Here is a 26,065-nt window from a genome sequence, read left to right on the forward strand (position 1 = left end):
GCTCTCTGTTACAGTTCTGAGGAAATTAATATGCAAGGGGAAAAAGTGCATAGTGGCCAGAGAAACTTCTCTGAGAGCTATTTGAGGGGAGACCTGAACCTGAAGTAGGGAGCCATGTAAGGATCCAGGGGAGAGTATTACAAAAGGAGGGTGTGTTCTAAAGGCCCTCAAGCTGTAAGCATCGAACTCTAACAGCAGCAAGCAGGCCAGTGTGCGCAGAGCAGGGTGAGCTCAGGAAGAGGTGCAGGCGAGGACGCCCTGGAGCTCTGTGGAGGCCCGATTAAGAGGCCTTGGTGGCTACTGGGAAACTCTGGCTCTGATTCTAAATGTAATGTGAGGCCAGTGGAGGAGTTTGCATTGTGGAGGCATGTTCTAGAATCTTCATTTTTAAAAGTAATTCTGGCTGCTTTGTGAAGTAGAGACATTGAGTCGAGTTGAGAGGAATGAATTGAGTTAGGTCGGAGAGTGGAGGCAGACAGGACGGGCAGTTTTCACAGTACAGTTTAAGACAGAGTTAACAGGACGTACTGCAAAATGGATTTGAACCTGTTTGGAAAAGAAAATTCAAGGTGACTCCCAGCGCTTTTGGCCTCAACAATTAGGTGAACAGCACTGTTATTTTAAGAATGGGAAAGACCAAAAAAGGAGCCAGTTTGCAAAGAAAAATCCACAGTCCTGTTGGGCATCTCAGCATCCTAATCTGGGGTTACACGATTACAACATGAAATTATTTATTTCAGTTTGGATAGGATCACTTAGGGACAGTGTAGGCAACAAGACTGTGCCCTGAGCACACTGGCATGCAGAAGCTGGGGAATGGAGGAGGAATTTCAGACCTCACCATGAAGGAGCAGGCAGTAAGAGAAGAAGGAATGATGACAGTGTGGTGTTCCCAAACATATGTGAGGGACAGTTTCCAAGGGTGAAGTTGTCAAGCACATCAAAAATGCTGAGAGGCTCAGATGAGCTCTGGGAAATATAGGGGTCACTGCCGGCAAGCACTTTATGATTAAGTGGGAGCAAGGGCATCATTTCACGGGTCAAGGAGAACGCAGGAGGTGAGGAAATGGAAGTGGTATATAAACATCTCTTCTGAGGGATTTTTCTATGGAGGGAGCAAAAATGATCGTGAGGGGAATGACTGAAGAGGATATGGGTTCAAATAAATCAATTTTTCAATGGAAGATATAACAGTATGCTGTTCCCTATCTAGGAGGAACTTTTTGGATTGAGCAGAAGATGTGAATTCTATCTCCTTTAAAAAAAATTTCCCACCAAATCCTGGGAGGCGATGGGTATTCCAAAGGGTATACATTCCAAGAAATTAGATTCCTAACCTGGATTGAAACTTTGTACATTTGGGAGTCCATAAAGAAAATGCAAAAATACTCTTCTTCTGAGGTATCATTTATGTTGGCTGGTGTTGAAGAATTGAGTAGAATAATTTATCTAAATCTAATTTAAAAATGGAAGCATTTCTATTTCTAAATTCTCTAATAGGAAATACCACACAATGAAAAATTGGCCATTTGGTATGATTGGAGTCTATCATTCTTGTGCATAGAAAAAGAAAATAAAATTTCATCTATCCAAAGAAGTCTCAGTGAATCAGATAACTTTAATTCATGAAAAAATAGGAAATGTATTTTAGAAATATGGAAAATTAAACTGAGATTGTTTTTGACTTGCTTTATGTCAAAATTGTCTTTTACATAACAGTGCAATGAGCTGTGTTTCACTAATACCAACTAAATGTGTTTTTAATGATGTTGTAATAAACCCAAAATCTTGAGAGGAGAGTGATGCCGTCAAAGTATAATTGTTTCAAACTTGGGAAATAAACCATTTACCCCCAGTGCAATGTTGATTTGCAGATAAATGGCTTGTTTTCACCTTGGCATTTATCTGATAGCAGGAGGAGACATCTTTGCTGGAAGTTCTATTATCATTACCCCCTATTTTAATCACAAGCATCTGGTTGAGGTTTAGTTCCTCCGCTGTAAAGAAGAAAATGGGGCCATTTCAAGAACCAGTGAAGGGGAATCTGTATGAGACAGGTCTGAGCTCCCGTCAGATCCATCTAGCCCCGGATGCCTGACAAACCACGGGAGGGTGCCTGCCACATTTGTAATACTGCTTTCCAAAGTCTGCTCAGATGTCTGAAGAATACTCTACCCTCAGGGGAATTTGGTGTGAAATTTCACTTCATAGTTGTCAAATAGATCAGTCCTGGAAATGAAAAAGTGTCTCTGATGAGGGCATTAGAGAACAAAATTAGAAGACACTCCAGGTAACTCATTTCCAAGAATGGCTCTTTGAGAGTAGACTGATTTTCACATTGGAGTCACATGTGAGGGCGGCCTTGATGAGGTCTAGGTAGAGCACCTGCACTTCAGGTTGATGTTGTTGGAGACTGGAGGTGCCACCTGCACTGTTCCCAGTCAGGGTGGTCCACATGTGCCACCAGCCCTTAACGCCCATTCCTTTACTGTCTCCCTCCTCATACCCACCCCTCTGACATTTACAACTCTCTCCCACAAACCTTCTCTCTTTGACAGTGAGTTCCTTCTCTGAGAGTCTTTTAGAAAAGTCTACAGCATACCAGACCCACGTCACTTTTTGAAAACTGCCTTAAGTCAGAGTCCTGGGTCTGCTGAGATTCAGAGGCCATGTTTTAGAACAAAGTATCCTTCCTTCTCTTCACTCCCACTCCCACCATGGCCTGGTAACAATTGTTTGAGTCTGACCCAGCCCCAGACCCTCCTTAGGTAGTTGTGTTGTCTGGCTTAAAAATAAAAACTGGTCCAATTCAACTTCTCTCTCTGGGTGTAGAATTGAAAATCCAATTCAGGAGACTGAAACAGCTGTCTGAATAGAGCTGAGAGGGAGGCTAATGAGGCTGAGTGAGATGCCTGAATGAACCATAATAAATTAAATACATATGCCTAGGATTTAAATCCTTGGGCATAAGAATGAAGTATGAGTGAGCATAAAAATCCAATCAGTAAGGAAACATAGAGCTAATGTGCCCCAAAAAAGCAGGGACCCGTGAGTGTCTACAACTATTCTGATGGAGAGCTGTCTCAGGTCTGGACACCCGAAATTCCTGTGAGGTTCTACTCTTCTATCATTACTGTTCCTGAGTTTCCATACAATTTCCACTTCTCACTAAAATAAACCTACTTCATTTTCAGCATCTTAGATGAATTTCTGTGTTTGTAGAAAAAAATATCTCACTAGAAGTTAATTAGCAACATAGATAGCTGACTAAAGTTGAGTAATTTCTGGATAACTTTCAACAAATTGAGAAAGAGAAACTCTCTTCTCTCCATGGTTCTCTGCAGCCTTGTCTTATAGCAAAGTGATGCAAATCCAGTCGCATATCTAAACCACATATAACATTCTAGGACAACATAAATCCCAGAAGTCCAGCCTGAGAGTGGGCTCAGAGATAACCTAGGACACTAGACCAGTGATTGCTAACATTTGTGGCAGAATTCTTTTTTCAATCTCACAAAGAACCCTTTATATAAGAAATATACAAGCATAGATGCTTTTGTTGACCAACTCAATCCCCTTTCATACTTTTCACCCAAATCAAGAAACCCTGATTCCCCAGAACTCTGTGTAAAAGCAATTACTCTCTCATTTTATATGTGAGCAATAAAGGATTTAAGCATTGCTCTACAGGAACATAACCATGAGGCTCTCTCTGAGACCATCTGGAATCTCTGGCTCTTCAATACTAACATTCAACATTCCTCTAAGGAGAAAGTATTTTATATTTGTCCTCTGCATATTCTTGTGAAAATTTCCAACATCAAAGGTTTCAAAATATCTTAATATTGGAACATTCATTTGAGACAAATATTTCATATCACCATATTTTTAACAGAGTGCATGGGAAGTCTTTGCCAAAGCAGACTGGATTTGGGCATAAGCCCAAAGACTGAACTTTAAAGAGATGTGGAATGTGTTTCAAGAAGTCCTAAGGTGAAAACTTGAAGCTGAATAATGATGAGGTCTCTGTTTGTGTAACTAAAGTTAAGTCTTTCAGACTAAAAAAAAAGTTACGGGTTATATAAGACATAAGTGATTTAAGTATAGTAGTGTCTCAAATTTGACTTATTTAAATCTCAAAAGGTTGGTTTCACTGCATATTTTAAACCACATTAACAGCAAAATCCACATAAAGTTGTCCCTTGTTCAACATGGGTTTGAACTGCGTGGGTCCACCTAAACATGGATTTTCTTCATAAATATATGTATTGAAAAAATTTAGGAGAGTTGCAATAATTTGAAAAAGCTTGCAAACCACATAACCTAGAAATATCCAAAAAATTAAGAAAAAGTTAGGTATGTCATGAATGCATAAAATATATGTAATGTAGGTACTAGTCCATTTTATTCACTGCCATAAAATCAACAGTCAGCTATTAGTAGTTATGTTTTTAGGAGTCAGAAGTTATAAATGGATTTTCAACTGCATTGGGGGTCAGTGCTCCTGACTCCTGAGTTGTTCAAGGGTCGGCTGCATTCTCAAAGCAAGCAGCTGTGGATCAGTAAGGAGGATAACATTAGAGACTGTGGCACAGATATCAGTTGCCTTCAGTACCCATTCTATTTTCCCTAGTAACATAACCCCAGTTTTATTCTGAGGAGCAATGTGCCCACGTAAGCAACTACATTTCCAAATTCCCTTGCATCTAGATGTGCCTTAAGTTCTGACCAATAAGAGGTAAGCAGATGTTTTGTGTGGTTCTCTCAGGGTGACAGTTTTCAAGGAGGCTCCCTTAGCTAAAGGTGCTTATTTCCTTCCCCCCAACTTTCTGCCATCTTGATGCCTCAGACTGAGATTCTGATGGCTGGTGATCTGCAACCATCTTGGATGATGAGGTGACATTGAGGATGGAAATGAAACAGTAAGATGCAATTGTCATAACAGCTCATGAATGCCTATCCCCAGACTTTACATATAAGAGAAAGAAACTTGTATGTTATTCCACTCTTTTTTTGGTGTTTCATGTATTATAAAATGAAAACAAATCCACTTGATTCAATAGCTTAATTTACAAGCTCTTCTTCCGGGCCTATGGCATAGGAGGTGAGAATAGAAAGCATGATGATTACTTCTGAAAAGAAAATTGTGCATCTGTTCATCTCCCGCCTGACTTGCAGCTCTCGTTTTTTACATACAGAAGCTGTTTAAGAACTCTGTCACTATTTGAATAAACAACTACAAAATGTTATTCTACAAAAATATGACAATTATCTTGAAAATGAGAGATCATATCAGAGTTTATCCAAAAACATTTCTTTCATATTTATGTTGCATATATAAGGTTTGGTTCATTGTTAAATAGGGGTGAAGTACATTTCCCCTCTTGGACATCTTTCTGAGCATTTGTATCTAGAATAATGTGTGTTTTCTGAATAGAAAGCAATACATACATTGCTTTCTTCTGGCAGAAATAAGAGCACATGGAGAGCCCTTTCAAAACTACATTTTAATAATTGTTATTGTATTATATGTATTTGAAAAAAAATAAATACAAGATAACCCTGTCAGTTAATTCTTTTAATTCTAAACATAACTGTCACCTCATGGAGAACATTAAGAATCGTCTCTCCTTTTCCTTAACTATGGAAGACATTTGCATTAAAAGAGGAGGATTGTTATTTCCTTGGAGTTCATCTATGCCTTCTGGTTATTCCCCAGCTACAGTCATAATCCTGTTTGCAACATCATAATCATTTACCCAGCATACAATCAGGTTGTCACTAACAAAGAATTATGACTTTAGGTGGGGGATAAACTGCAGGCACAGATGAACTGGGAGGACATAAAAATTGTTTTCATGAAAATGTGGCTAGTAATAAATAACGAGGGATGAAAATTATGATGAAACATAATATCCTATAAAAACAGATTTGAGGAGGTATAAATAATATGTTTTAAAATTTTCTCCCCTTTGAAAGTATGATGTATAGAGTGTTTATAAAGAAACAGTACAGTTGTAATATTTAAAATTCTGAATTTACACATAATAGAAACTAGAAATCTAAGGAACAATATTTCAGAAATATTAATAAAAGAAATTTAGATGTTTAACTTTCTACATAAACACCAGCTTTATACATCACTCAATCTAATCATCCCGCTCACTGAAAGCCATCTCCACTTTTGATACTGAGTGATTTTTGTGGATCATTTATGTCAACTTGATCCCATATTCACTAATTGATCCATCCATAAATTTTCAGCATATTCAGTGATTGTAGCATAAACTCATGAAAAGGGAGAATAAATATGGCACTTTCCAGTTCACAAAGTGTTTTCTCATTAATTACTGCAATTGATTCTAACAACATTTCTTTGAGCTATCTTTTTCGCCATTTCAGGATGAAAAAAACCAAATAAGTGATCTGCCAGCTGGAAATAGTGTAATCTGATAACCTATGTTCCTCCCATTACATATATCATCCTACCTCCTCTTGGGAAAAGTTAGGGACTGAGATGTCTTATCATTTGTATCCTGCACATTCATTCATTCATTCATTACTAATGACCAGCCAGTCTGAGCTAGGCATATGCAGGAGATTAAGTTTATATTGGTACAAAATTGACATAATCCATGCTTCAATGAAATATTAGTCTAGTAGAGAGCCATAATTTAAATAACATAAATAATAATAAATTAACATCCTATGAAGGTAAAGGTAGAATGCCAGGAGAAGGAATAAAAGGGACAAAGGGAATTCATGTATATAGAAATTTGAGAAAATCTCATTGAGAAGGCACATTTTGAGACCTTAGAGATGAGAAATAGCATCTGTCCAAAATCAGGATAAGCGTTGCTTGAGAGCTTTCCAAGAACTGAATCACAGGGACAAAGAGAGCTGTATTTTTCTGAATCAAGGCATTATTTAAAATATCTGAGTGCCCTACTACAGAGGTGGAACCACTTTGTAACATTCATTTGTTCAAGAAAAGTTTGCTGTGTATCTCATATATAAGGCAGTCAGTCTCCAGGGTAGTACATCCCACCAGCCTGTGTTGTGTGACACACTCAGAGGGCACTAAATGTGCAAGAATTCAGTGAATATCAAACAATGTATTAAAATAACCAAATCTCATATAAAACCAATTTGTTTCCACATGTGTATGTCCAAACTGTGAAATTACAGAATTTCATCTGACTATTATACTACTAGGCAAGTCTGAATATAAACTACTAAATCCCAATATGTATATAAAATCATGTGATCTTTTGTCTAATAGTTGCTGGAGGTCCTAACTCTAGTATTTGGAATATGGTTGTGATTCTTCTGGAATACCTGTAACTCAACTGCACAATCAGAACTAGGTACATGCCTTTACAGCGATTTTAAACTTGAGCTTCAAAATGAGAGAACACATTGAAGCTGCTTCAGGCAAAGGCTCTAATCTTATTTAGTTTTTATTTCCTCATTAGACTAATGGCAAAGGAATTAAACTTTTCTAAATGTGTGGTTATAGGAAGCAAATAAAGGCAGAAGGGGGTCTACTCTGCTTTGCCACAGAGGACCCTTATGTTTAATTTCAATGTGATATTGGAAGTCAAGTGACAAAGTCAATAGTATACTCCTTATCTCAAACTCTGGCCAGAAATGCACTGATAACAATGAATAACCAGATTAATTTTTATTTCAAGATACTTGTAAGAGGTATAGGCGTCATATAAAGTCTCTTTCTGAGCTAGATCATAAAGAGACGCAAGTTGTAACTGAATACACAGAAGAAATAGCGTGCTTTTTTTCCCTAATAAGAATAGGACAACATCTCCTTCCACTTTGTCTGTGAAAAACACTGGAGTTTTATAAATTGCACACAGAGGAACAATTTGCTTCTTCATCAGAAGTGTAAAGGAAGATGTTGTCTTAGAGCAAAGGAGGTAGGGGGAGTCAAAAGACTTTAAACCTGAACAGACATGCTAAAAAGAAAAATAACACCTTTTCCTATCTTACCAGATGAACAGGAAATCCCAATTTTTGCCATAGATACTAAAATTTTATAAAGCTAGCAGCCTCAGGACACGACTTTAGAAGGGCTTTTGACACAAATGATGAAGATTCAAGAGTGACTCACTGTTGTCTCTATAGGATTAAGATAGAAGATGCGCTAACAGTAAAAATTACTGTGGGGTCACACTCTTAAGATATTTCTTTTGAAAAATTTTATTCCAATACTATTATTGGCTTTCTTTATTGCCTACTGATAACTTACAATAGTCACTTTTAATAAAGGGCATTTTTATATTAAAAGACCTAGAACCAAGACTACTATATCCAGCACGAATATCATTTAAATATGAAGGAGGGATTAAACAATTCCCAGACAAGCAAAAGTTGAGGGAATTTGCCTGCCACAAACCACCTCTACAGGGCATCCTACAGGGACTGCTCTAGATGGGAGCACTCCTAAATAGAGCACACAACAAAACACCCAACATATGAAGAAGGGAGGAGGAGGAATAAGAAGGGAGAGAAATAAAGAATCATCAGACTGTGTTTATAATAGCTCAACAAGCGAGTTAAGTTAGATAGTAAGATAGTAAAGAAGCTAACCTTAAACCTTTGGTAACCACAAACTTAAAGCCTGCAATGGCAATAAATTCATACCTTTCAATAATCACCCTAAATGTAAATGGACTGAATGCACCAATCAAAAGACACAGAGTAATAAAATGGATAAAAAAGTAAGATCCATGCATATGCTGCTTACAAGAGACTCACCTCAAACCCAAAGACGTGCACAGACTTAAAGTGAAGGGATGGAAAAAGATATTTCAAGCAAACAACAGAGAGAAGAAAGCAGGTGTTGCAATTCTGGTATCAGACAAAACAGACTTCAAAATAAAGAACGTAACAAAAGACAAAGAAGGACATTACATAATGATAAAGGGCTCAGTCCATCAAGAGGATATAAACATTATAAATATATATGCACCCAATAAAGGAGCACCAACATACCTGAAACAAATATTAACAGAACTAAAGGAGGAAATAGAATGCAGTGCATTCATTCTAGGAGACTTCAACACACCACTCACTCCAAAGGACAGATCCACCAGACAGAAAATAAGTAAGGACACAGAGGCACTGAACAACACACTAGAACAGATGGCCCTAATAGACATCTACAGAATTCTACATCCAAAAGCAACAGGATACACATTCTTCTCAAGTGCACATGGAACATTCCCCAGAATAGACCACATACTAGGACACAAAAAGAGCCTCAGTAAATTCCAAAAGATTGAAATCCTACCAACCAACTTTTCAGACCACAAAGGCATTAAACTAGAAATAAACTGTACAAAGAAAGCAAAAAGGCTCACAAACACATGGAGGCTAAACAACACGCTCCTAAATAATCAATGGATCAATGACCAAATCAAAATGGAGATCCAGCAATATATGGAAACAAATGACAACAACAACACAAAGCCCCAACTTCTGTGGGACACAGCAAAAGCAGTCTTAAGAGGAAAGTGTATAGCAATCCAAGCATATTTAAAAAAGGAAGAACAAGCCCAAATGAACGGTCTAATGTCACAATTATCGAAATTGGAAAAAGAAGAACAAATGAGGCCTAAGATCAGCAGAAGGAGGGACTTAATAAAGATCAGAGAAGAAATAAATAAAATTGAGAAGAATAAAACAATAGCAAAAATCAATGAAACCAAGAGCTGGTTTTTTGAGAAAATAAAAAAAATAGATAAGCCTCTAGCCAGACTTATTAAGAGGAAAAGAGAGTCAACACAAATCAACAGTATCAGAAACAAGAAAGGAAAAATCACGACGGACCCCACAGAAATACAAAGAATTATTAGAGACTACTATGAAAACCTATATGCTAACAAGCTGGGAAACCTAGGAGAAATGGACAACTTCCTAGAAAAATACAACCTTCCAAGACTGACCCAAAAAGAAACAGAAAATCAAAACAGACCAATTACCAGCAACGAAATTGAAGCGGTAATCAAAAAACTACCAAAGAACAAAACCCCCGGGCCAGATGGATTTACCTCGGAATTTTATCAGACATACAGGGAAGACATAATACCCATTCTCCTTAAAGTTTTCCAAGAAATAGAAGAGGAGGGGATACTCCCAAACTCATTCTATGAAGCTATCACCCTAATACCAAAACCAGGCAAAGACCCCACCAAAAAAGAAAACTACAGACCAATATCCCTGATGAACGTAGACGCAAAAATACTCAACAAAATTTTAGCAAACCGAATTCAAAAATACATCAAAACGATCATACACCATGACCAAGTGGGATTCATCCCAGGGATGCAAGGATGTCACAACATTCGAAAGTCCATCAATATCATCCACCACATCAACAAAAAGAAAGACAAAAACCACATGATCATCTCCATAGATGCTAAAAAAGCATTTGACAAAGTTCAACATCCATTCATGATAAAAACTCTCAGCAAAATGGGAATAGAGGGCAAGTACCTCAACATAATAAAGGCCATCTATGAAAAACCCACAGCCAACATTATACTGAACAGCGAGAAGCTGAAAGCATTTCTGCTGAGATCGGGAACTCGACAGGGATGCCCACTCTCCTCACTGTTATTTAACATAGTACTGGAGGTCCTAGCCACGGCAATCAGACAAAACAAAAAAATACAAGGAATCCAGATTGGCAAAGAACATCACTATTTGCAGATGACATGATACTGTACATAAAAAACCCTAAAGACTCCACCCCAGAACTACTAGAACTGATATCGGAATACAGCAAAGTTGCAGGATACAAAATCAACACACAGAAATCTGTGGATTTCCTATACACCAACAATGAACCAACAGAAAGAGAAATCAGGAAAACAACTCCATTCACAATTGCATCAAAAAAAATAAAATACCTAGGAATAAACCTAACCAAAGAAGTGAAAGACTTATATTCTGAAAACTACAAGTCACTCTTAAAAGAAATTAAAGGGGACACTAACAGATGGAAATGCATCCCATGCTCATGGCTAGGAAGAATTAATATCGTCAAAATGGCCATCCTGGCCAAAGCAATATACAGATTTGATGCAATCCCTATGAAACTACCAGCAACATTCTTCAATGAACTGGAACAAATAATTCAAAAATTCATATGGAACCACCAAAGACACCGAATAGCCAAAGCAATCCTGAGAAAGAAGTATAAAGTAGGGGGGATCTCACTCCCCAACTTCAAGCTCTATTATAAAGCCATAGTAATCAAGACAATTTGGTACTGGCACAAGAACAGAACCACAGACCAATGGAACAGACTAGACAATCCAGACATTAACCCAGACATACAAGGTCAATTAATATTTGATAAAGGAGCCATGGACATACAATGGCGAAATGACAGTGTCTTCAACAGATGGTGCTGGCAAAACTGGACAGCTACATGTAGGAGAATGAAACTGGACCATTGTCTAACCCCATATACAAAAGTAAACTCAAAATGGATCAAAGACCTGAATGTAAGTCACGAAACCATTAAACTCTTGGAAGAAAACATAGGCAAAAACCTCTTAGACATAAACATGAGTGACCTCTTCTTGAACATATCTCCCCGGGCAAGGAAAACAACAGCAAAAATGAACAAGTGGGACTATATTAAACTGAAAAGCTTCTGTACAGCAAAAGACACCATCAATAGAACAAAAAGGAACCCTACAGTATGGGAGAATACATTTGAAAATAACACATCCGATAAAGGCTTGACATCCAGAATATATAAAGAGCTCACACGCCTCAACAAACAAAAAACAAATAACCCAATTAAAAAATGGGCAAAGGAACTGAACAGACGGTTCTCCAAAAAAGAAATACAGATGGCCAACAGACACATGAAAAGATGCTCCACATCGCTAATTATCAGAGAAATGCAAATTAAAACTACAATGAGGTATCACCTCACACCAGTAAGGATGCCTGCCATCCAAAAGACAAACAACAACAAATGTTGGCGAGGCTGTGGAGAAAGGGGAACCCTCCTACACTGCTGGTGGGAATGTAAACTTGTTCAACCATTGTGGAAAGCAGTATGGAGGTACATCAAAATGCTCAAAACAGACATACCATTTGACCCAGGAATTGCACTCCTAGGAATTTACCCTAAGAATGCAGCAATCAAGTATGAGAAAGACCAATGTACCCCTATGTTTATCGCAGCACTATTTACAATAGCCAAGAATTGGAAGCAACCTAAATGTCCATCGATAGATGAATGGATAAAGAAGATGTGGTACATATACACAATGGAATACTACTCAGCCATAAGAAAAGGGCAAATCCAACCATTTGCAGCAACATGGATGGAGCTGGAGGGTATTATGCTCAGTGAAACAAGCCAAGCAGAGAAAGAGAAATACCAAATGATTTCACTCATCTGTGGAATATAAGAACAAAGGAAAAACTGAAGGAACAAAACAGCAACAGAATCACAGAACTCAAGAATGGACTAACAGGTACCAAAGGGAAAGGGACTGGGGAGGATGGGTGGGTAGGGAGGGATAAGGGGGGGGCAGAAAAAGAGGGGTATTAAGATTAGCATCCATAGCGGGGTGGGAGAAAGGGAGGGCTGTACAACACAGAGAAGACAAGTAGTGATTCTACAACAGTTTGCTATGCTGATGGACAGTGACTGTAAAGGAGTATATAGGGGGGACCTGGTATAGGGGAGAGCCTAGTAAACAAAGTATTCGTCATGTAAGTGTAGATTAATGATAAAAGAAAAAAAAAAAAAAGCAGTTCCTGTGTGGTGACCTCCAATGAGTTTTACACAATGATATAAAGGGCATATAAAAGTGTAGGCAAAGGGTCTGTTTGTGTTTATACAGAGGATCAAAGCCTAATTTGGCTACCCCAAAAATGAACTAAGATACGATATGAAAAAGAACTTCCAACATCAGCACTCTCGGGAAGACTCATGACAGAAGATGATCAGCAAAAAAAAAAAAAAAAAAAAACCCCAAAAAACATCCACGCACTGCCACAGGTGTAGATGCACTCATCCCACCAGTTCCTGGACTTACCATGTATCTAAGCTGGCCTGTGCATACAGTAAAACAACAAATTGGACTGGATCTATACTGTTGGAACTCAACCAAGAATTAGGAGAAGTGCAAATTGTAGCACTCCAAGATCTTACAACCACAGACTATTTATTGTTAAAAGAACATATGGGATGTGAACAGTCCCCAGGAATGGGTTGTTCTAATTTATCTGAATTCTCTCAGACTGTTCAAGTTCAGTTGGACATTATCCACCATATCATAGATAAGTTTTCACAAATGCCTAAGGTGCCTAACTGGTTTTCTTGGTTTCACTGCAGACGGCTGGTAATTACAGGTATGCTTTGGTTATGTAACTATATTCCTATTATGTTAATGTGTGCGCACAATTTAATTAGTAGTTTAAAACCTATACATGCTGAAGTTACTCTACAAGAAGATATGTCAAAGAAATAATCAATCTTCCCAGGTTTTCTTCTGCCTGCTACTTCTATAGCTTTTCTTCTTCCTACCTAATCACAACCTTTAAATAGAACTCATGCCACATGTCGAATTTACCGAGTATCATAATTCTTCCAAGTGGTAAAGACACCTCAAGACAAATGCTGGGCATAGAAGCCACAGGGCATAAATATGCAAAGAAGTAAAAAGCTAACCTTTTCAAACAATAAGGCTTCTCTCTCACTTACCAACTTAACATTTCCCTGTATGGCCCCAGAAGATGACTGGTTAGCCAGAGATGGGTAAGATTCCTCAAGGGAGGAACAACCTAAGACAGGCACAGTCGCAGGGGGCCATCAGGTGAGAAAATGGGGATCAGCAGAGGTGAGGCTTAGAACCTCCCCCCTCATGTTCTGAGAGAAATCTTCTGCATACATGGATGTTTATTGCCCTCGTCTAGCTCGGATTAACACATAGTCTACAGGCACACACCTGATCATCTACATTTGCTCTCTTACAACACTAAACTCTGTTTTCTACCTTTATCTCGTATCTACCTACCACTTCAGCATTTTATTAAAAATAATAATAATAGAGAAATGTGGTATCCACATATAAATCAAGTTTAAATATCAAATGAATATTCATATTTGAACTGACTGTGTATAGTTCATAATGCATGAACAAAACCGAAAGTTTCTGTGATGACTGCCCTTGCACTGTTCACCATGTAACTTATTCACTATGTAAGAATTTGTACTACATGTAAGAATTTGTTCGTTATGCATCAGAAGATTGGAGACTGACGAAAATTAGGCTTGGGGTGGATTAATGATTGTGCATTGAGTATTGACCCCCCTATACAGAAATTTATTGTTGTTAACAACTATTTGATCAATAAATATGAGAGATGCCCTCACAAAAAAAAAAAAATATATATATATATATATATATATATATATATATATATAAACACACTTCCAATTGTAAAATAAATAAGTAACCAGGATGTAATGTATAGCATAAGGAATATAGTCAAAATATTGTAACAACTTGGTATGGTGATAGCTGGTACCTAGAATTATCATGTATATAAATGTTGAATCACTGTGTTGTACACCTGAAACTAATGTAATGTAATACTGTGTGTCAACTACCCTTCAATAAAAAAAAAAAAAAAAAAAAGACCTAGAAATTGCTATAGGTCCTTTCATCATCATTTTCTATCCTGTCAGTAGATGATGTGTGTGAATTCCAGTACAACTTATTGATGCCTGGAAAATGTGTAAAAGAAACCTAAACAGCCATTAGTCTCATATAAGGGGCTACTACCTACAATCACACAGAATAAAAATAAGTTTGAACCCTGAGATATGGCTATGCTTTGGTGATGGTGTAACCAACCCGCAGGGATATTTTCTTGAGGTCAACAAATTCCTTAAGGGAAAACTGTCATAAAATGTGACAAAGTGACAACCATAAGAGTGTCTCCCCAATGTCTTCTGCCTTTTCAAGCCCTTAAATTATAAGATCACATAAGACACTGAACATGCACCAACGCCAGGATCTAGTACTACCCAAGACTAGCAAAATATTTCCATGTTTGTTATTTTCTTTGGCTATCACAATGGTTTTTCAAACTGACTGTATTTGTTATTAGTCAGGGCTCTTCAGAGCAACAGAACCAACTGTGATGGCCAGCAAATACAACATCTACAGGGCAGGGCAGCAGACGGGAGACCCAGGAAAGAACTGATGCTGTAGCTTGAGCCAAAGGCAGGCTTAGTGGGAGGCTGGGGATGGGGAGGGGTCTTTCTGTGTTTGACTAGAACAGAGAATGACAAATTTCATGTACACTTTATTTTGGGTACTCTTTTTCTTTTCTAGCACAACTATTGAAGCTGCCAGAACTTCTGTAAATGTCAAAAACACTAAGAAAACAAAAACCAAATATCTGTAATTATCAAGGTAAAAAATGGACTCTAGGTTCAATGAACGATCCTGCCAAGTACAACTTGGCTGGCAAGTATATACTCTTGCTGACAATGTAATTATCTAAAATATAATGTAACAATTTAAAATTACTTTAAATATAATCATGTTCTATTCTAGGGTAGGCTCTAGAGTCACAGCTATCACTGTTATTTATAAATATTCACCAAATTTTACTAATATGATTTGCAATACAGATTAGTGTTTGACATGCAATGTATCATTTGGAAGAAAAAGCCCTTAAACTTAAAATTTCACTAACTTCTATTACTTTGCAGACTTTGAAATCTCAGAGACATTAATAATCAAATTTTCCAGCACCTGGAAAGATAATCATTTGGTTACATTTTTTCAGTTGTTTGCTTTATTGTGGGTACAAAATGGAAGAAGTAATGAACGAGTGATCATCAGGTACTCTTTGACCATGGTAATGTGGTGACATTTTGCCTGTCAAGAAAATCCTCTTCCTCCTCATCTGTGCTGCTTTCAGAAAGTGTCAGCAAAGACTGAATTTCAGTATCATTTTCAGAAGAGCTGGAAATACATTAGAAGATCAATACACAATATACAGAACCAAGTTTCAACTCATCATTTATCTTCTGATCAATACTGCATACATTGAAGTCATTGGAGGCAGGCAGACGTGAGGGGTCTGTTTCAGGCTGGAGCCATAATTTGCAATGTGCCCAATATACCAGGCCTCCTTTTAATGAGAAATTCTCATCATTCTCCTTCTCCCAAGAAATAAAGCCACAATGGAACCAAGGAGGAAAGGTTTTATGGTCTCTGGTTGTGTCTTTCTTTGATGATTCAGAAGTCACTTCAGAAACTTGCAGAGCCGCAGGGTCATCATTAAGAGCATTCATCATTATATTGGCTGTTTAATAGAATCCCAATGAATAGACTGTCAGATAAATCACTTCTTTTGTGTACAGTAAATTAGGACTATGTGGCTACCTAGTCAAGATATGTCAAAACCAAAATTAATGACAGCAATTATTTAGCTATTTTATTTTGTTGCATTTTATTGTGGAAAAGAACTAGCGGAAGCTCCAGCTCATAGGAGTCTGAGGTTCAGGGAAAGAGGTAGTGTGGGGAAACAGACAGGAGCCTGTATAATTCAGAGTTTTGGTTCAAGTTACCTATCATTTCTGCCAGTGCATGCCACTGAATAATATAAAATACTTCACTCTGTGATAGATGTAACTGTTTTGGGATTCTTTTTTGTACCTAGCACAGGCTAAATCAACACAGCTCCTTAACTCTGATCTGTGGACCAGAGCAGATCTTTGAAAAAATTTTCACTGGTCTAAGAAGAGAATAGAAAATAGGAACAAGGTAATGACTTTTTAATGACATTTTTAATTTTAAAGAACTATACTTTGTTCTGTTAGTATGTTCCCCTTATATTTTTAGTATTGAATATCCTTTGTGATAAGATGCTTAGAGCATGGGGCAGTTCTATTTTGTTTTTAATGATTTTTTAGGAAAAAAAATAGCAACTGTATATTGATCCCTCTTTTTAAAAATTTAAGTGGTGTTAAAAATGCAAAAATCCAAGGACCACAGATAAATGATTTTCTCCTTCAGAAAAATAGAGTAATATACTCTTGATCCCTTTACTGCAATATTGGACTTCAAGAAGACTTCAATCAAAGAAATTTACAATTCAAGGGACTTTTTCCTTTACATTTATCTTAGTCCTTCTAGAAGGATTCCTCCCCCTTTTTCAAGGAATTCCAGTATGTCAATAGACTGACTTGATAGACTACATTTCTGAAGTATTATTAGTATGACCTATGTTCCTTATAAACTGATCGCCATCCCTAACTTATGTTCTTACCTTATGTGAGGAAAGAATGAAATGATATAAATTAAAATGTTATCATTAACAATCTAGACTTGATTTCAAGAAAGAAACTTCTCAATGTTCTATTCTGCAAACTTTATACTTTATTTACATTTAGGGAAGATTGTATTAATGCAAAGTATTGAAGTGTATTAAGCTAATTAATACAAGTAAGGCAATTGTTTCTCAGTATGAGAAGAAATGCTGAAGGATTATTACACATTGTGTGTCAGAAAAATGAGAAGACATTTGGAACTTATGTAACAATTCATAAGCCTTTTACTAAATCATGATAGTAGGTCAGCAAAGGACTCAAACATTTTATAAAGAATAATCATATAAAGTACACACATGAAGACAACCTTACTTCATATAGTAAAGATAACTAGTTGGGACTTGTCAAAAATTTTATTATGTACTACCTTTACCTTGACCTACCTCCATTCTTCAACTCCATCAGGGCACTTCACACATGAGGTCTTAAGGAAATCTAGGGTAGTCTGACTTACATTCAGTGAGTGGTTGTTGAATGCTGGCAACTCTTCTGAGGTTAGGCTGTAAAGTTTTCCTGAAGGATCTGAAATATTTTATTTCATACATTGTCAACACATAAATTCAAGAAACAAATGCACAACCTATGGTGCTGAAAGCAGTACAATGAGGATCAGCACTGATATTTAATCATCTCAATTTTCTAGTTTTTGTGGGTTTGGCAGAGCATGAGGTAAGTTTGATCTGAGCTTCCAAATTAGGGCATAAGTATCAAGTCTCTTTAATTATATTGATTTTCTTTTTTAGAAAATCCCTCAATCTTGTTGCAGCTTTTGAGATATAATTGACATCAACACTGTGTAAGTTTAAGGTGTACAACATGTTGATTTAGAAACACATATTGCAAAATGATTATTACCATGGTGTTAGGTAACACCTCCATCACACCTCATAATTACTTTCTTTTTTCTGGTGAGAACATTGCAGATCTACTCTCTTAGCAACTTCCAAGTATATATACTATAATCACCATGGTGTATATTAGATCCCCAGAGCTTATTCACCTTTTAACTGCAAGTTTGTAATCTTTGATCAACATCTCCCAATTCCATGCAACCCCACCACCCAGCCCCTGGTAACTACCATTCTGTGTGTTTCTGAGTTTGGCTAGATTCCACATGTGGATGATATTATACAGTATTTGTCTTTTTCTCTGACTATTTCACCTAGCCATATTGATTTTTAAATATACATTATATTTAAGAAATGTGTCAAATGTCCTGAGAACTCACAAAATTCCAAAGAAAACCACGTGATCCTCTTTAAAGCTAGGATATTGTACAACTCCACAATTTGCCTGAATGTGAAACTGTTTATCATCTCTTTTCATCTTCTAAGAAATAAAAGCTTTATCCCCACAGAGTCCAAGGCAAGGCAAAGGTTAGTAGTTGGCAAAGTTGCCCTTTCTTTTCCAGCCTCCTTGCTGTGTTTGGGTAGATAATAACCATTTGTGTGTAATAGAGGAGAAGTCTTAAATCTATTCCCTTTTCACAAAGCTGGCCTATGATTCAGCCTAGGTAAGGACAAATAGTGCAAGTTAAAGAGCAAATGGATAAGCAAATATATCTTTATATAAACTACTACAAAGTCAAGTATGGAAATAACTATGATTACTACATTGAAAGACCATGGTGCCTTCTTTTAGTCATTGATAAAGTTTTAAGGGCCATCTAACATATACATAAAGTTATACTTGAGTGACTTTTAAAACTGTTAAAATTATGGGGTGCTATTCTTCTTTCCACTCTTATAAAGCACTAAGTAAATATCCTGCTGATGAAAAGGACCAAACACCAAATTACATGTATTACACACTTGACTGAAGAGATCTTTTCCTTTTTCTGGTGCTTAGTGTTAACTTGAAATTTTTGGGTGGAAGTCTCCTGCTCCCACCACCCCAAAGCAATCGGGAGAGCTTTACCTGATCTCATTTAATGTGGAGGCTCTACAGAAATTAACTTTGAGAAAAAAACAAAAGATTGATCAGCTAAAATTGCTGTTCCTTCCCCACCTGTTGGAAATTAGGAAATTGAGGGCCCACAGGGGATTAGGCCAAACTACATGTATTACACACTTGACCGAAGAGGGTTGTTGTGTGATTGTTGTGTGTGTGCTTAGTATTAACTAGAAATTTGGGGGCAAGCAGAGATTTCCCTACTAAAAGTAACTCAGGTTATTCCTGCCATAAGAGAGACCTCAGTGCATTACAACGTAAAGTGTCCTTAAAATTACATAGTCCAGAAACATACACATTATGATACATGGAGAAATTCAATAAGCTTAGGGGCAAGGCTCCTGCTCCCACCCCACCCCCAAAGCAATCAGGACAGCTTTACCTGATCTCATTTAATTTGGGGGCTCTACAGAGATTAACTTTGAGGAAAAAGCAAAAGGTTCCTCAGCTAAAATTGCTGTTCCTTCCCCACCTGTTGGAAATTAGGAAATTGAGGGCCCACAGGGCACTGGTAACTAGTTGGAAATCACATAGCTACATAATAGAATAGAGCTCTTTCAGCTCCCCGATAAAATAAATCACTACGTTCCAGAAGTTGATCTATTAGCTCTAGGTTTTTATCTTTTCTGTTTTTCCACAGAGGAAAAGAAGCTAGGTATGGAAGGCACCTGCAATGCCCCAATGAAAGGAAATGTTACCTGTGGGAATCCAGTCCAGATTCAGGATTTGGAATTGTTAGAACTACAGTACTAAAACCCAATAGTGATGCTTCAATTCAAAGAATACCACCAGGAAAGGTATTCAACATCTGTTAATTATTTGAGTCCTAACTCAATAAGCAGAAGCACAGATCTAATTCAGATTGTGCAGATAGAATGGGCCTATTTCATATTATCATTCATGCTTAAAAACATATTTCAGAATACACTGTGAAGTTAACAGGAGCAAAGGTGACATCACTTGATTTTCAAGGCAGAGAAAAACAAAACTGTTTACAAAAACCCTATTGCAGGTTAGTGGTAAACCTAGAAGGTCAATTGTTCAAACAATTGACCTAAGTCTCCTGGTTTTTCTAATACAAAGTCAGGGAAGACTAGATTGGTGCTTATGTTGGAAATGTTACTTTATAACTATCAAATCAGTTGATTTTTAAGGAATGGACTTAGGTTAAACCTTTTCTGTTCCTGGAGTAAGAATGTATGTTCTGTGATCATTGAAGAACCTCTTAAGTGCAATAATAAAGACTGACAAAGGAGGAAAATTGACTAGGTATGAAGTTCTAGGATGTGTTTTTAAAACTCAAGTCATTTAAAACACACATAAAACTATCACACAGGAAAATAAACACATATGAATGAAAGGAATGAAGGAAAGCAGAAAGGAAGGACTAAAGAAAGAGATTAAAAACATCAAAGAATGGAAACAAAGCAAACGGGCAGGAACCACCACCGTCTAAAGGGCCATCGCTGCAAAGACATCCTGCTAGGAGAGTGTGATGACCAGGGCCCTCACCGTCCCCAGCGCTTCAGGCCCGCTCTCCTTGCCCTCCGTATTTCCTCTGTCTGCCATTGCATTGTGCCTTGCTTGTCCCTCCACACCTTCTTCCCCTTACCTTCACTCTGATAAACTGTTTCTCTCTTCAGCAGTCACAGCATAGATGTGAAGTAAAGATTTCATGCTGTTTAAATGACACTGCAGGATGGTGGTAAGATGTGTGCAGAGTCGCCTGGGTCTGTGCCAGGGCTGTCCTGCACCCCTGCGGGGACCGTGCACAGTCAGTACATCACCCAGAGCCAGTGACTGTATTCACAAAGGGGAAATAAAAAAATATGCCTGTCCTAGCTACCTTACAGAGGAGCTATGAAGATCAAATGCAGCAATGTCACATATAAAATAGTGATTATTATTAACCACTGAATAGTTTCATGTTCTTTATATCAGAAAAGAAAGGAAAGAACACATTTTTAAAAATGTGTTCTCTTTCACTTATAGGTAGCACTGAATATTTTTCTGAAACTCAAAAGTTCCCCAAAATGAAAAGATTGCCATTGTAGGCCATCTTAACCCAGATGTCTTATGAGGGTTATCTAGTTAATTTGTTAACTATAAATCCTGATTAGCCCTTTTACAATTTAATACCTTACTTGATGGTCAACCTATGAACAGACATTCCAATTACTCAGGAAGCCACCACCTCACTATTTTACTTCACAGACAGTATGGCTGCATCTATTAGCATCACACAGATTTCTGTTCTTTCTTGTTTTAAAAAATTACTTTTGTATCTTTAATTGCTTGGCTCAGTTAACTATCTGTGAATTCATACAAACACAGGATTGACATGGGAATTTAAGGACCAAAATAGTCTTAAGCCACAAATTAGAATGAGTTTGAAACAAATGAATCATTTTTAACTACTGAAAGGTGAATGCTTTAAAGTGCATTATTAGTGATATTTTCTTATGATGCATGTCTTCTGATATTTCCCAAATTTCTTCAGTCTACATCGATATCCAAAAACTGACAAAGTACCTTGGTAAGTAACTTATACTGCTGCATTGAGCTCATTAAGGCAGTTACTATAATGTTATCTACAAAGATACTTGTGGAGTGAATAATAATATGGCATGAACTATAGCTGACTATAATCTTCAAAGAAGCCCAGAAGAAAACATAATTTTAGAAAAGAACCAGTTTTTCAGAGTTTTTTACTAAAAATCAGACTAACCAGGAGCACTTTATCTTACAGAAAGCACCATCCACTGGTTCCTTATATAATTTAATAGTTTTTTCAGGACTTACTATGTCCTCGGCTGTTAACTGTTAGGTGTATATTTGTATGTGTGTGTATAGATATAGAAAAATAAATTTTCGTAAGTATTGTGTTTAATATATAGAAATGAATTTAATCATTGCACAATTTTATGATAGGACCTATTGTTATGCCCATCCTTCATGCATAGAAGGAGCTGGATGTAATTTGCCCAGGATCATGAAGCTAGTTAAGTGGTGATTTCAAATTTCAAAACCAGAATCCTGGCCCCAGAGCCTGGCTCTCAACCACCCAGTTTCTCTGCTCCCTCTCTCTTGATTCAGCAGAAAGTTGTGTCTGCAATGTGTACAAACACATTCCCCGCCCACCCCTCCTACTTCTGAAATGGCTCTGAGTCAAAAAAGAAACAGTTCACTTAATGCAGTTATTTTCTCTCTTTTCTTCAGCCAGCTCCTCCTCAGCTCAGCTGTTTTCCATAGAACTTAGAGAAAGCGGATGTATCCTAGAGCTAACAGAAAATAAGTCAGGTTTGCTGCTCACAGAAAAGCAGCTTTCAGAGGGATGCAAACACATTTACGTTTGTATAAGAGTTAAACTGTACAGCTGTATCTGTGTGAGACCAAATGTCATGAAGAGTTTCTCCAGACTGAACTATGAGTAGCAAAATGTGGGTGGAATTTTTCTAGCCACTGATGCTAAACAGAATACAAAAGCCCTGAGCAGGATCAATGAATTTTGAGAAGAGGTCTGATTCCACTACAGCATCTGTCACCTCACTGATTGCTAGGCTGATTCAGCGGACGTGCTACCCCATTCCTTCCTCAGCAAGAGGTGAATGTCTCCAAATCTGTGCATCAGTCAAAGCCAATCTTTCCAGAGAGAAAGTGAGCCATTCCTGGCTCAAGTGTGTATAAGGGACTGTGTTCTTCTCCAAGACAATCAGAAAAGCCCTGGAGGTTCATAGGCTTTGCAGTGTGTGCTTGCTTTCATATAGGAAAAGTTATGTATTCTAGTGAAAAAATACTTGTATTGATGTATTGAAAAATGAGTGACAAAGAAAAAGTGGATCATGTAAGAGCAAAAGTGATAAAGGAAATGGAAAAGCTGAGTGGTTAGAAACAAAAAAGACTACTGTCTGTACTGTATTTCATTTATAAATATGGAACATCAATTCATCAAAATAAGAAACTCTTCATTTTCTTATTAAAAACTATGGTAAACTTCTGAACTGATGCAGTTTAGACCTGACATGTTTCATTTTAGAATTGGCCTTTCATGTAGGAATTACCTCCAAGGAGAATTACCCTTGATATAGAGTGGGACAAATGAATGATGGGTAAAGATGGATCATAGACTTTCCTCCCCTACCTCCTAATAAAATGAACAGAAAAAGCAGAAAAATTACAATAAAATCATAAAAAGAATCAAACAAAGAAAGAGATACAAGTTCACATAAAAAGTGTCGATAAGGGGTGAACAAAGAAATAAACAGAAGATTCTGTGAGGTGCTCCAGGGTGCCACTGTCCGTTCCCCTACCTCCCTGCCCTGTATACACACCAAGCAAGTAATAGGAAAGGAGAGTCATCTAAAGTACTGAGAAATCTTACCAGTACCACACCAATTTGGAAAAAAGGAGGTGAAGGGGAAGTAAGGAAAAAACATTTGAAATATTTTAAATCCCCTAATACTCATCATAAGGTTTCGGCAGAGGCAATAAAATTATAAGCCCACAGGTGTTCCCACAGGGACAGAACACACTTGAAACAAGGTCTAGTGAAGTTTGCATTTAATAAATCCAGAGAAAGACAAGAAAGCTCAGATCCTCCAACAAAAGAGGCTGAGCTCCCCAGTCCTCCATCTATCCTTACTCTTTGAGCAGGCAGGATACAGAAAATAATGCAATACCCCAACCCACAAATAGTAGCTCCTGAGAGAAGACTGACATATCTCAGTACAGGTGGAGAGCATTTCAGGGAGAGTGTGTCTCACCGTATCAGAGAAGACAGGATATGAGTAAAGCTACCCACGATAAGTATGAGTCAGTAAGACACAAATAAATGACAGCAACTGGCTATGCAAACAAAAAAGTAGAATCCAAGAATCCACAGTACATGAGGTATGATTACATAGCAGACCAATCTAGTAGAAACCAGATCAAAACCACAAGATAATTCTACAAAGAAATAATGAAAATGACATTTTATAAAAGAGTAAGACTAATCCCCAAAATTAAACAACACATCGAACATCAAAAGGGAAAAAATTAAATAGCCACCTGTTCCTGCATTAACTTCTGTACTAGGGAAAAAAATATGTTATAATGAACATCACTGAGGTAATTCTTAAAAATGAGACATGAACTGTGAAGTAGAGAATAATATTGTAACAATTTCCTGATTTTGACATTGCCCCATGGTTATATAAGAGAACGTTCTTATTCTTGGCAAATGCACACTGAAGTATTTTTTTTTGGTAAAGGGTCATGATGTTTTTAACTTCCTCTCAAAGGGTTAAAAACAAAGCTGTCCATGTGTACACATATGCAAATGAAGTAGAAGACAAAGAGGTAGTGAACTGGGTAAAGTATATACAGAAGTTCCTTATACTATTCTTGCATTTTTGCAAAGTGAAAAATTACCAAAAAAAATCAAAGCAATACCTTTCATTTATTGTCAGTCAATAGGGAATGGACTGTAGCCAGCTGAAAATTGAAATTCTAACATAGAAGAAGAGCTTGAGATATACTCAAGGGAAAATAAAAATGGACAAAACAGTTGAAGAAGATATAGGTAAATACATTACACAAAGAATATCCAATGAAAACAAAATAGGTTTTTCAGTGGGAGAAAGCCAAATGAAACAGAAAAACAAATATACAATAGCAGAAAATTCCTTTAAAAATCAGGAGGAAATTATTTTGCAGACATAAAGAGAGCACTGTGTTTTAAGTAATGCTGCATTATTTACATTGAAATACAATCCTGGTCCAGTTATGGAATTTCAAAGATCAGGAAGAAAAATTTCTTCAAACACCCAGTCAGGAAAAAAGCTGTCACATGCAAGAGAGATGGTGAAATTAAAAATCAAAGAGACCTCAGACTACTTTACAGAAGAATTCAGACCCAGAAAACAATGAATCAGTAAGCACAGGGTTTAAGGGAAATAAAAAAACTGTGCTAAAGGACTAACTAGCACCATATTCAGGATAGAAGACAGTGGAGAAATGTCTGCTAAGTGCAGCGGAAAAATTATGTGAACCACTAAATTACTAGCTAACTTGCCACCAGTCATAAAGGTAAAACAGACATTCTCAAGAATGCCACAATCAAAACTTCTAGAGATGAATCAAAATAAAAGGTTCAAAATTTGGAAGTCATAAAAAAATGCTGATACTGATCATTTAATCTTTATGAATTTTCAATAAGAAAATGAAAATAAAGGGAGACTTTGAAAAAATGAAAAATTAGAACATAACTGTGGGTAAAATTGCAGTATTTCCAGAATCTCTCGTCTGGCCTTACTGCATCTCCATATCAATAGCTGATTATAAGAGAGGGTGGAGAGCGAGTGTGCACCTGGACCAGAGGTATTTTTGGTTTCTTCCAAGCCAGAATGGGGAGAGACATGGGCAAGTGAGAGTAGACAAATGTAGTCAGGATTCTTCTAAGCAATAGACGGGTTTCTCCCATTTTATTTTTCCCTTTGACTGATTTTGGTTTCAAAGATTATTTGCTCCAGGCTGGGAACACATTTTCCCCCCAGGATTACAATAACTATAACAGGATTACTCAATACTATCTAATCACATGTGGTTCCACAAAAAACAAAGAGCCAACAAATGAGTCCTCATCTTTTATTACACGGTTTTAATCATTACTGACTAAAACTATATCATATAGCTAGAAATGGCCTCAATGGCTTACTGTTTCTTTTTACC

The 26,065-nt window shown here is 37.1% G+C and overlaps 1 protein-coding gene across 3 annotated transcripts in view; it reads right to left on the reverse strand.

Annotated features, from left to right (window-relative positions):
- Positions 1–15,145: 15,145 nt before the first annotated feature.
- ZBBX (zinc finger B-box domain containing) overlaps positions 15,146–26,065 on the reverse strand; it is a 118,043-nt gene continuing 107,123 nt past the window's right edge. For 2 of the 3 annotated variants that reach the window (XM_036898377.2, XM_036898378.2), the window contains 2 exons: positions 17,788–17,926; positions 15,146–16,034 (listed from right to left, as the gene is read on the reverse strand). In XM_036898377.2, the coding sequence (XP_036754272.2) occupies positions 15,908–16,034; positions 17,788–17,926 (266 nt within the window). In that variant the 3' untranslated portion in view covers positions 15,146–15,907. Of the gene's footprint in view, positions 16,378–17,787; positions 17,927–26,065 lie in introns of all 3 variants that reach the window. The other variant, XM_057499799.1, reaches the window with a different exon arrangement.

Source organism: Manis pentadactyla, chromosome 1, assembly GCF_030020395.1.
Source record: "Manis pentadactyla isolate mManPen7 chromosome 1, mManPen7.hap1, whole genome shotgun sequence".
In the NCBI taxonomy this organism is placed as follows: domain Eukaryota; kingdom Metazoa; phylum Chordata; class Mammalia; order Pholidota; family Manidae; genus Manis; species Manis pentadactyla.